Source organism: Ammodytes marinus, assembly GCF_949987685.1.
Source record: "Ammodytes marinus genome assembly, chromosome: 8".
Lineage (NCBI taxonomy): Eukaryota > Metazoa > Chordata > Actinopteri > Uranoscopiformes > Ammodytidae > Ammodytes > Ammodytes marinus.
This window is the reverse complement of record NC_137212.1, coordinates 14,650,127-14,662,816: the sequence shown is the minus strand read 5'-3', so window position 1 is coordinate 14,662,816 and position 12,690 is coordinate 14,650,127. Positions and strand designations below refer to the sequence as shown.

At 40.2% G+C, this 12,690-nt stretch overlaps 1 protein-coding gene across 1 annotated transcript in view; it reads left to right on the top strand.

The window, feature by feature from the left end:
* The window catches only part of psmd1 (proteasome 26S subunit, non-ATPase 1), a 44,133-nt gene that overhangs the window by 30,665 nt on the left and 778 nt on the right, over positions 1-12,690 (top strand). The window contains exons 20-24 of the mRNA XM_080032532.1: positions 5,479-5,648; positions 7,827-7,919; positions 8,274-8,360; positions 10,141-10,422; positions 11,531-11,696. Of these exons, the coding sequence (XP_079888658.1) occupies positions 5,479-5,648; positions 7,827-7,919; positions 8,274-8,360; positions 10,141-10,422; positions 11,531-11,677 (779 nt within the window). The 3' untranslated portion in view covers positions 11,678-11,696. The remainder of the gene's footprint in view (positions 1-5,478; positions 5,649-7,826; positions 7,920-8,273; positions 8,361-10,140; positions 10,423-11,530; positions 11,697-12,690) is intronic.

The window sequence follows — 12,690 nt, the reverse complement described above, 5'->3', positions numbered from 1 at the left end:
GTGCTACACCAGAAAGAAACCAGCTCTGTTTACACAGCGCTGTCTAAATACACTATCAGGTGTTGCAATTTACACAAAGTAAAGCCTATCTCAAGTGTTTGTGCTGTGACTTCAAAGGAGAAGTGCAGCATGTGTGTTTTGAGAGTTTCCATTTTATGAATGTCTCAAAATTGCCACTCAATTAACTCCTCCCCTCCTGCAGCAGCACTATTTGATGGTTATTTTCATAGAGCAGATTAGTCATCTTGATGACAGACAGGACCTCAATCCTACATCAAATCAGGCACATTACCGTAATGAACTTAGAAAACATGCCACGTTGACCCTGCGTGAGACCGTCCAGACAAACCCTGACTGCCCCATCCAAACTCCAGCTCTCTGTGCTTAGCCCATGTTTTCAGTATAGTTTGCTGTGTAGATTACAGTTTAAACACATTTAAGCAGGAAACGTGCCACTCCTGTTTGAATGTCAGACACGCTCAGGCTCATGCAGTGTGAATGTTTTAGTACCGTAGTTCTTCTAGGGGGCTGGGCGTTTTGGAAGGGCACTGGTAATTGTACTTAATTTGACAGGCGGAAGCGATTACACCTCCGTTTCATGATCAATGGTGCTGGTCTGCTTTGCTTGTTCTCTCTCCTACTGCTCTGTGTTCAGCCTTTTTTTGATGCTATTTTGATACTAATTGATGAAGTTCATTAATTAGATTTAATAGGTGGCTTCTCTCTCATTCATGTAACCACACACCCACTGGATTCAGTTTCATATGTTCAACAATAATCCTGCTTCTTGTTGTTTTGAACGCCCCCTATCCCTGCGTCTTCCCCACCACCTCCTTGGTACAGAAATTGGCCCACCAAACTAAGAGCTGGCAAAAACAGCGACATTAGTTAAAGCGGCAACGAGTAACTTTTAAATATCTTTTAAACAGCCTCATGTTTCCTCTCATAATCATAAATTACCTTTAACAGCAAACAAGTCCATCAGTGCAAAGAAAGACGTTTTTATATAGTTTTTATTACTGCATTTGATCTGGTCGTACACCCAGTCCGATTTTCGGTTCACGCGTGCATGCTCTATGGTCACATATCCGCATTGGTCGCAGATTTCAGTGTGGCGCAGGAACGCGATTTGAGAAGCCTATGGCTCCAGGTGAGGGAAGGGGATAGGGAGACCAGATCCCAATTCACCAGATGTGGGACAAAGACTACGTTTGTGCGGGACAAAGTGCCGTTTTCTTTAGCAAAATAAACTCGTGTCACCACCAGTAATGCCAGAGACACGGCTTTCTATATTAAAAAACACTATCTTTAGATCAGCGCGCAGCAGTTAAGTTAGCTACTGTTAAACAAATAGAGTTAAGGCTGCGGCTTCACATTAAAAGCATTTCACTGGCTTCACATAAGCATTTCACTTGACAAACGTGAGTTGGCTTTTATTTTGAAGTAACAGAAAGGAAATGCCGAAGCAGGCAGCACCTTCACAGAGCCACTGAGCCCAGCAGCCCCCCGACAGTGCGATACACACACACAGAGACAAACGGAGAGACGCACACTCACAGACTGCTGTCTCCACACAGCTATCGGATATATAGGCTACCAGATTATAAAACACGCATTTAAAAAGGGGGGCTCACTTTCAATAACAATGCGGGACAACGTCTCAATTTGCGGGACGTGTGAAAAGTAATGGAAATGCGATCTGGTCACCCTAGAAGGGGAGCGGGAGCCTTGTTTGAGACAGTTATTTGTCGTCATAATTGATAACGGGGCTGAACCATCAAAGCAAAAAAAGAAAATGCAATGAAGAAAAGCAAAAAAGGGAGAGTGATAGGCGGGTGGGAGGGCGTTGCCAAGCAACGTATAGGCCTACACAATTTCACGGAGTGAACCTAGACTGCAGTGTTTACTCCTAAATGAATGAGCGGTAGCCTACTAAAGACTCGTTCAGCTCCGTGAGAGGTGACAATGCATCAACTCATTGCAATCAGGAGTGTTTAGCACTTACTGGCATTAGTAGATGCTGTGTCACCACCACTCTCACCGAGCCGAAATGAGTCCACACACGGACACGCACCATATTGCTTCCTGATTATTTGAATCTTGCAGCCCTGCACGAGCAAGCAAACAGCTTCACGACAGCTGGCGTCGTAATAATACTACCGCTTTTGTTCAAAGGTGTCGCCAACGTGCCGACTTACTCGTAGTGCCTTTAAGTGCTCTCAACCTCTTCTCAAGTTTTTAAGAGACTCTTAAGCTCCCAGTAGTGGTGCAGACCTCGTGACTCACTCTGGCCAACGTTCAATCATTCAAAATGTGTGAACGGAATGGTTTAAATGCTGGTTCGGTCAAGATAAGGCCCAGTTACTAACCCTGCGTTCCGAATCACATACTCTTCCTTTTTTCTATTCTATATACTACATCCGACGATAAAAATAATCTAGTTAGGATGCAGTAGGCATTAGGGCTGCAACAACGAAACGATAAAAATCGATTACTAAAAGCGTTGGCAACGAATTTGGTCATCGATTCGTTGAGTCGCGCGATTAATACATCCAGCCGCCGACAGGTTCATGCACGCCCACAGCGAGCCTTCCGCACGTGAAGCAGTGCGGGAAAGCTATAGTGTGAGCGGCCACAGCTTGTATTTTGGTCATATCTAACACTGGACTGTAGGCCTATATAAAAGTGTTTGCTGTCTTTTGGGTTAAAAAAACTCCTTCAACTCAGTATCCGTCTAGTCCAAAAAACCTCCTGTCAGCTGCTGCTGCAGACGGTGTGCTGACGGGATCGGAGAGTCGGCATCGGCGCATCAACGGTCATTCAAAGCAGTGGTAGTAATCACACAACCGAACGGTGTAGAAAGTCCCGTCAGTTAAAAATAGTAATCCAGTTTTTAATTAGTTAAAATCGGTAGGATATAGAGCTAGTTAGCTTAAAAAAAAGTAGCAAACATGTCAAATGTGATGTATTCAGGCCGGCTCAGTAATATGATTGTGTTCAAATGCAACACAAAAAAAAAGAAATTTGAGATTTTGGCAAAAAATTGTTTCCCAGCAATATAAAATAGATAATAAAGATGGAATTATGACCTGTTTAATGTCCTATCTTGAGCTATGATCATATCAGCAACTAAAGCAATAATACAAGTTCTATTTCAACAAAATAATAGAACAGTATCAAAAGTGATATCAATAAAGACTTGGATCGTTAAGGAGTCTCGAAAATGGTATCAATATCAATAAAAATGTACGATCTCCTGTCATCTGAGAGAAATTAAGATGATTTGATTTTTTTAACCGTTAGTATTTACCGGTTTACCGGTTAACAATCTCTGACCGGTTTACCATGGACATCCGTTATACTGTATAAATGTATATCATACATTTTATGTTTTTTTTGTGTCATCCCAGTTAAGCTTATTTTAAATGTATCATTTAATATTACTTTTAATAGTTCCGGGATGTTGGAGCAATAACCTGGTGTTTTGACACTTCAGTCTGCACTGTGAATTTGAATTAGTGTTCAGTTTTTTAATAAAGATGCAGCAATTACAAATGTTTATTTTTTTTTATCCGATTCATCGATGAATCGAAAAAATAATCGACCGATTAATCGATTATTAAAATAATCGTTAGTTGCAACCCTAGTAGGCATACACTTGGGACGTACTTTTACTTATTTATTTCATCATAACATTGCGCCTTGATCTTGCCTCTTGCTTTTATATCCGTCGCATCCCTGTTTGTTTTCATATGGAGGCTCCGTTGATGTGACGTCACTTCAGGTTTATATACCTGTATAAATAAAGGTTAAAAAAAAAAAAAAAAAAGGTTTGCACTGGATTATGGGGCATAATCGCCCAAATAAGATGCTGTTTTCAACACTAAAAATTTTGGCCGGATGTAGTAGACATCCGGGTGTTTCTAACCATCCTAAATCTTGCCTCAAGAATCGGGACATACTAAATCTTTTTTCTACCATACTAAATATTAGAAAGTATGCGATTCGAAACGCAGGGTAAATCATCTTGGTGCCTTCAGGAAAAAAAGCTGGTGCATAGCAAAACATCAGATTTAACTGCTATTGTCTGGGGAGACATTTTAAGTTGAAAGGGATCCTCCCTAGTAACCTCCCCCTTTTTTATATAAAAGCAAGTTTTTTCTTTTCATCTACTTTAGAAATGACGGATTACTCCCTGTTGCCTCCTATCTTTGTTCCTCCCCCTCCCTCGGTCCTCCCCTCTCCCCTCCCTCCCTCCCTACTGTCTGTCCCAGAAAGGCCCAGGGAGGTCTGTTTCTCTTTGGTACCGCTCCAAGGAGACTCTTTGACCCCTGTTCATCAAACTCTTTTCGGTCAGCTCCACAGCCAAACTGAAATGAATATTACATTTCTACTTGGTAGAGCACACACTTTCAACATTGATTCTGTTCAAAAATCCTCACCTGCAATTTTATAGTTGTCCAAAATGTCATTTTTCTGGAATAAGAGATACATGCATGCTAATATACACAAGCATATTTTTCATTCCGAAATTCCTCTTCACTTTGTGTTACATAAAACACAAATGCAGTTGTCCGTTTGTTAAGTTCAATCAACACTTCTCTAATACAGTTTCATAACCTTCATGGAGGTTAAAGTTATTATTTTTACTTTCGGTAAAAATTTGAAAGCCGAATGACCTCTATAATATGTAGGTACTTCAACGCAGCTTGGGAAGTCATCTGTAATTTTTGGGACAGCTAAAGCGCCTCTTGTGATGTTGATGAATTATTAATCTCCTGTGTAGCTCATATCTAGTGATGAAGAATGAAGTCTATTTTTTAAATTCAAATGCAGGATGCTGGAGACAATGCATTCCTGAGTTTGATTGGCTCGCCAGTGTGTCCCTGTAATATCAATCATCCAGATATATATGTTTGAAGACAACCTTCTGAGGGTGGTGACCATCCTGCTCTGTGCCCTCATTAACCTCCCACTCCCTCATCTTGTGATTATTGTGCCAAGTAGAATGGAGTTTGTTTCACAATCAGTGATAGGTATGACATCAAAAGTAACCTCCAAAAATCTGGACAATAAAAAGGAATGTAATCATTAAAACAGTAGTTGGCCTCCAGGTTTGCACCTTTTTGTCATTCTGTGTTTTGCTCTGTGTGCAAGGTTGAATGTGATGTGTCGACTGCCATATGGTGTTCATAGGTTCTTTCAACCACAACTCTTGTGAGCAAACTCAAATCTGAAATGAGGACAATTTTTACCCGAAGTGAAATTGATTTTGAAAATGGCAAAAGGGTCTTTAAAAAATTCTAGAAAATCAAAACTAATATATAATCATAGAATTCAAGTTTAATTAATAAATGTATTAACTTTCATGTAAATGTGCCAATACATTGACGAATGGTAGCTTTAAACTGTTGTCATGTAGGTCAGAGCGATAACATACTGAAAGCCTCTCTACCTGCTCTGCCCTCTTTCGTCCAGGTGGGCGTAACGTGACCATCTCTCTGCAGTCCAGGACGGGTCACACTCACATGCCTTCCATGGTCGGCCTGCTGGTCTTCACCCAGTTCTGGTTCTGGTTCCCCCTCTCCCACTTCCTGTCATTGGCCTTCACACCCACCGCTATCATCGGCCTCAACAAGGACCTCAAGGTACTGTTCAGACTAGACTTGCCGTGACAGGTGTGTCAGGAGCAACGTGTTTGTTTGTGTAAGCAACCATAGAAAGAAACCTCTTCTCCAAACACAGGCCTAAAAAGATAAAAGGTTTAGAAATATTCCTTTTTTAGATGTTCAACATCAAGCAAAATTGGCAGAAAATGCAGTAATTACTGTAAATAGTTGGGGACCTATGTCATGTCAGAGGAAGTTCCATGAAAAGTACTCAGTAGCGGTATTTTTTTTTTAGCACCAGGGTGGATTATCCTGCATAAATGTTTTCCATGTGCAGTTATTAGAATCTGATATTGTTTACGTTTAAACATTCACTCAACAAAGTTTTTTAAAATTAGAATTATTGCTCTGGGGAAAAATGTGTGGCTGCTAAATTTGGCTGCTATAAATATTTAGCTTCTCCCCTTCTTAACTACTGTCACAAGCAGCCTATCCATAACAAATCCGCCCTGACTGTGGGCCTGCTCTGGTCCCACGCCATTCACTCGCTGATGCCAAGAATTCACTGTGACACATCCGGGGCTTAAAAAAAATATTTGATAAATATAATCTCCTTGTATCTGCCCGAATCAAATAGGCAGCACTTGACACCAGGGTCGCACAAACACTCTTTTGCGTATTGTATCTCAAGCTTTACAAGGCACTGGAGAATGCACTCGGTATAAATCCTCCAAATAATATACCAGGGATAGAGTGCAGAAGGAAAGGGGGATCAGCGGGATTTAACACACTCTGTGCTCCAAGGCTCGTCAGCACAAGTCTTTGCCTTGCATCATTGGACAAAGAACAACCCTGTCATTTACCAGTTCTCTTTTTTAACAACAAACTTGCATGTTAGCTTTCAGGAGAGTCTCTGTCTTCTTCCCTATACTGCAGTAAAAGGGCTGAATGATGAGGTGATTTTAAAAAAGACAAAGTCGGCAGCGCATCACATCTTGTGCTGCTCTGTTTGGTCATTGAGTTTCAGGACACTGTTATAATTCAAAGTCTCACACTAAACAGAAGGCAACTGGTGCGGCTCTGGTTTGAGGTCTTCTTTTATGTTTGTCTCGGTTAAGTTGACAGTGCACTTTTTCATTTTAACATAAGGTTAAACCTGCTGTTAATAGACAAACAAGTGTGTTGTAAGCGCTTTTGTCTTACAAGTTAAATATACATTTAACTTCAAAACCTAAATGAGCTAAGAAATATCTAGCGACAGCACTGCAATGTATCAATCTTATTTATATTGCCCCGTTTTCTTGTTGGCCTAAGTTCCACTAGCGTCTTTTTTTCATCAGGCATGTTCCTAAAGGGTTTTGTGCATTTCCTGAGATAAACATGTTTTTCTACTGTACTGAACCTCAACAGCTTGTCTTTTTACTAAGAAAAATCGAAAGGTTAGATATATTAATAGATCATTTAGAGGTATCAACTATCTTATGTGATAGCCTGGGCTTTAGGAAATTGTGATTTAAACCTGCAGTGTGTAGAATTTTGGGTTTTATTTCCTAGCAGATTTTGTAGAAAGTAATTATAATATCCATAAGCACATTTAATTTAGTGCATAATAGCTGAAAAAAAGTTTAGAATTATTATTTTTTCCCTTAGAAAGGGTCTCATATATGTCCATATTTCTCTATACTTTGGACCAAGGCCTAGTGCTGCCATCTTGAAAGTGTCATAGTTGGAATGTCATCAGGTGCATTGTTTAAAATGTAGAATTGTTCTTGTCCTTGAAGGCCACTGTAGCTTCTGTTATTATTCTAAAGGGTTGGGGTTACCCAGGGAGCGTTGCATTCTAGAACTTTGTAGAACTTTCTTGATGATGTCATATTACACACTGCACCTTTAAGATGATTGCATTTTAATTATTATTTTTATTAAATACTAAAATCGTTATTGTCTTTTGCATGATGATAGACCATTTTCTTAGCTTAGGGGTTCACAGACAACATAAAACATAAACCTTGTGGATATTTCAGCAGGAATTGAAAATAATTTTTCTAAGTTCTCTTTTTGACCAGAGGAGTGTTTGAAGGGTCCTTGCTGATGGAGTTTGCCTTTTTGATTTTACAGCATGACGGTAAAAAATCTGAGTTGGATTTGAGTGGTGCCTGTAATTGGGTTGCATTTCTATAATTCTTTGGATTTCTTTTCTTCTGTCTACTTGTTCAGATGCCCAAGGTGCAGTACCGTTCCAACTGTAAGCCCTCCACCTTTGCCTACCCACCAGCTCTGGAGGTTCCCAAAGAGAAAGAGAAGGAGAAGGTGAGCACAAAGGAACTGACCCGCTAAAACAGATCCACTTGTACTACCTTTATTCTTTCAAAAAGTATTAGTGGAAGAAATTTGACCTCTCTTCATATTGATTTGTGAATAATTTTGGAGCCTCCCTGTCCAAGACTCATCATGATCTCGTCAGTTATATTTATTATCTTGGCATCTCAGGCCTATTTTTTCAGTTGCTTCATTTCACAAATCCTACATGCTATTGGAGAAGACCAAGTAGTGTTTATTTTGTGGTTGACTATTTTTGTTCATTTTAAGCCATCCTTATAGAAGGTCTGCGTGTCTAATGGTGTTGTCTTACACTGTGATAATCTCTCTTTCTCTGCATGGTAGGTATCCACCGCTGTCCTCTCCATCACTGCCAAAGCCAAGAAGAAGGAGAAGGAAAAGAAGGAAAAGGAGGAGGAGAAGATGGAAGTGGTGAGTGGAAATGCAAAGCCCCTTATTGTTTTTCCTTGTTTGGCAGACTCTGCAACATATCTCCACTGCAAAGTAATTAATTTAAATGTGTTTGTTTATAAAGAAGTAGTTAGAAGGAGGAATTTTATCTATTGACATGGAAATATCTGACCTAAATTAAACCCCTTTTGCAAGTTGGTTTCCCTAATTGAAAACAAAGAGGGCTAGTATTCCACTTAGCAGAATGAAGCAGTCACAGATTCTGTCCTGGTTGTGGTGCGTTTAGTTTAAGCGTTGAATTAAACAGCATTGTATCTGAGGCTGATCTATGTTACTAGTTACAGTCTCTGTTGCCCTTTGACACCACACACACACACCTACCATTTATTTATTTTCTCAGGATCTGGCCTTTTTCATTTACCCAGACCCTGGTGTTCACAGACAGACTCTGTCAGTACAGAGCCAGTATAACTTTCACTGGGATTTTATTCTGGCGTTAGCAGTTTCATCCACTCTACCACACTGTATCCCAGCTCTGGTGCTGAGAGACGAGCTTGGAAACGTCCTGCCTGCTAACATCTCAGGCTTATGATTTTTATATGGGTTAACTTGTTCAGAAGGCAGTCGAAAGGGAGGGGTCGGGGGATATGTACTTCCACTGGGGTCAGACGGTTCAGAATTCACCAGTCGTCAAATCTTGGACAGCTTAATGGAGCTGTATTTGGGTTAGAGAACTTTCTTCATATTTAGCTCATCTCTTTTTGCTTTAAAAGCCTCACTGTTATGTTTTTATTTTTACACCACATATGTATCAACAGTAAGTAGAATAATTAAGGAAAATGGCATGGAAGGTGGAAAAGGGTATAAATATAGCTAATGTTATGAGAAAAATATAAAACTGTTGAGTTGGAGCGTTAAATCATTTGATAGAAGGTTATTTGACTTATGTTAATAATTTAAGTATCATTTCAGTCACATTTTAAATGGAAAATAAAGCAACAGATTTTCCTGGTTTTCTCGACTTCGATATAAATAAATGGAACGTCTTTGGATTTTGAATTGTTGCCTGGAAAAACTATTTGAAGAAATTGAAGTAGACATTGTTTTGAATAATTAAAATAACAATTGATTGTTGCAACCCGAAAAATACTGTATTTTCAATAGAATTTAAAAGATTACATTTGAGCGCCTAATTAATATTTAATACCGACAAGCCCGAGGACAAGAATCTAAAAAATAAATCGGTGGCCGAGGGAACATACAGAGAAAAGATTGAACAGGCCTTTTGAAATGCAGGTATTATCAGTGAACTATTGGCACATGTATCAACATTTCACACACCTAAAGTAGAAAAGGGTCTCTTTTATTTGTTTTTTTATTGCCAGCTCCCTTGGTACCTTCCGTCCTTTTAGTTTCTTTATAGGTCCTGTGTCTGCCTGATGGCACAACAAATCACTGGCCATCAAGGGCGCCGGAGAAGGAAAGGGCTGAATCACAACTGAGCGAAGGAAACCCAGGATTTATTACTCATAACTCCTCCAAACTGTCAAATAATGCCAACGTTATAAAGTAAAAATAGATTCTGGTGGGATTATGTGGGTTTAAACTTATCATAACTGTTGATTATCATAAAGAAATGGCTTTATTGAGTTTGTCAATCAATTTTTTTTAAATAGAAAGTTTGTAACCCAAGAAGACACGGCAGCAGATTTAACAAGGACGACAACAGTACAGTGGCCAAGTTCATTATGAAAAGTAATCCCAGTCCTGATGCAGAAAATGCTCTCTCAATCTGTCACAGGAGGTCCAGGAGGGAGAGAAGGAGAAGGAGAAGGAGAAGGAGAAGGAGAAGGAAAAGGAGAAGGAGAAGGAGAAGGAGAAAGAAAAGGAGAAGGAGAAAGAAAAGGAGAAGGAGAAGGAAAAAGAGAAGGAAAAGGAAAAGAAGGATGAAGAAAAGGAGAAAGAGAAGAAGAAGGAGGCAGAGCCAAACTTCCAGCTCCTAGAGAACCCAGCCAGAGTGATGCCAGCTCAGCTGAAAGTCCTCAACATGCCTGAGACCTGCCGCTACCAGCCCTTCAAACCGGTAAAAACACACCCCTCTGTCTGTCTGTGTGTGTGTTTGTGTGTGTTCACGGCCCTCGTGTGTCCAGTTAAAATGATTCAAAAAGCCCTAGATTTTATTTTAATTTTTTTTTACAAAGGAGAAGGTTACTTATTACTTTTTTTATTCTTTTTTTATGGGCTATGGACTACTCTTTAATTGATTTAAATGTCACTCTTCAACATTTTAAATTAATAAATCAGAATGGCCATCATGAAGACGTTTCTAGTTAACTAATGAGAACAATACCAGGGGATTGAGAATGTTAGTCTACCACCAACAAGATCTTCAATGTACTTATTTTTTATTATTCATAGCACCATTACAACAAATAATTCTCAGGAGCCAACAATATCCACATAACATCTGGACTCTACAAAACATCAATTTCATGATATTTAACAATATCATAGTATCTAAAATATTTTTTTTATTTCATTGTTTTATTCAGAATGATTTTTGCCACCAAGAACAGAAACTCTCGTCTTTTTAGTCTTAAAAATCACGACAGCTTTCTGCAATAAATTACAGGACATGGTGCAGTCGCCCGATGAGCGCTCACTCCAGTCCCATAAAGAGGAAGTAATGTTTAATTTCCTGTCTAGCGAGCTCAGCACAGAGTATAACATTGTGTTACTCCTTCTTGTATCAAGTGCCAAAATTGTGTCTTTGCTTGTCTCACGTTTTCACAATGCTGCTTTCCTTTTATGGGTTTGTTTTCACATCCAAAGACGGGTTTAGGAAGTGAAAAGGTTTTACAGACTTATTTTCAAACCTGGTCACTGTCAGCTGGTTCAAAAAAAATGTTCATGACCTTTTACTGTTGAATAAATGAACCCTCCCAAAGGGCTTGCATACAAATCTTGAGACCCCATCTTAGAGAGGGACCCTGAGTAACAAAGTAGTTCAATATTTTGTGTTGTCTGATAAACGCTCTATACTGAACCCGAGGATCTATTTTTACAGCCTTTAATTATCCTGTGCATGGATACTTCCCACAGAAATGGCTGTAGTATATCAGCCAAGTGATGGCAACTCAACCCATTGGCTAAATACAAATGCTGATTTTCTAAATATTTTCCGTCACCAGCTCCATACAGGCGGGATCATCATCATGAGGGACACCAGTGAGGAAGAGGAGGAGCTGGTTGAGCCCGTCTCTGCTCATGGACCCAAAATCGAGGAGGAAGAGCAGGAGCCAGAGCCCCCCGAGCCCTTCGAGTACATCGACGAATAGAGATGCTCTCACAGCAAAGGTATGCTCACTGGAATCATTCCTGGGCATGTTATTCATTCATAACAGAAGAAACCCTGAAGTGTCTGCTGATCTTCACCACACTGTTCTTGTGTCCCGCCCCCTTGTTTGCCCTTAAATATTTTGAACGTTAAGTTTAAAATATACTCTAACAGAGGTTGGGAGACCCTTCTTCCACACGTTTCACAGCTAGCAAATCAAAAAGTTGGCCAGAAATACGACTGCATGGCCGCTCGCGCTCTATTTTAATAGTTTTAGTGTTTAGTGAAGAGGTGGCGAACAGCGATGCTCCAGCTGTTTCATCTAAGGTGTATTTTCATCCAATCTTGACTTTAAGAAAGTACCATGGTGAATATCACAATCTAATGAAAGAGAAAAAAGTTAAACACTTTTCAGCTCTGCCAGGGTGTGTGTGACGAGCACAGACGTGACAGTGTCACAGGAGTGCAGCCGCTCTTTGCTCCGCCTGTAGAACCCCGGTGCCTCTATCTGTCCGCTCGCATGTCATTAATAATGTTTTAGCAGACATGTCAATCACCTCTCGTCTGAAAAGGCCATTATGGCTATTTATTTTAGTGAGGCTACTCTTAAGGAAAACTATCCCACATACAAAAAAATTAAAACAAAGACTGGACCAGTCGCTACTTCCCGGTACTCGAAGGCTGAATCTCCCAGGATTCGCAAAATCCGGTCAGCAACCCTACTCCAGACATCCTCCTGGCTTACTGCATAGCCGTGAGGTCATTTTATTGGGGAAGAAATGTAGCATGATAATGCAGATTTATGCTGTTGTTTCCAAGCCTAACCTATTTTCACCAATCACTGACACTGGGGAATGTAAACAGCGCTGCCATCTCCAAACGCCCGCTCACAGGGCAAAGCAAACCTTCACACCGTACTAGCTGACGGTGCTTAATGACTCCTGGCTGCTTGTTGTGTTTGTGCTGGAAGGACCACGGCCCGCCTCTAGTGTAGCAGCTCACGGTTGCGTGTGA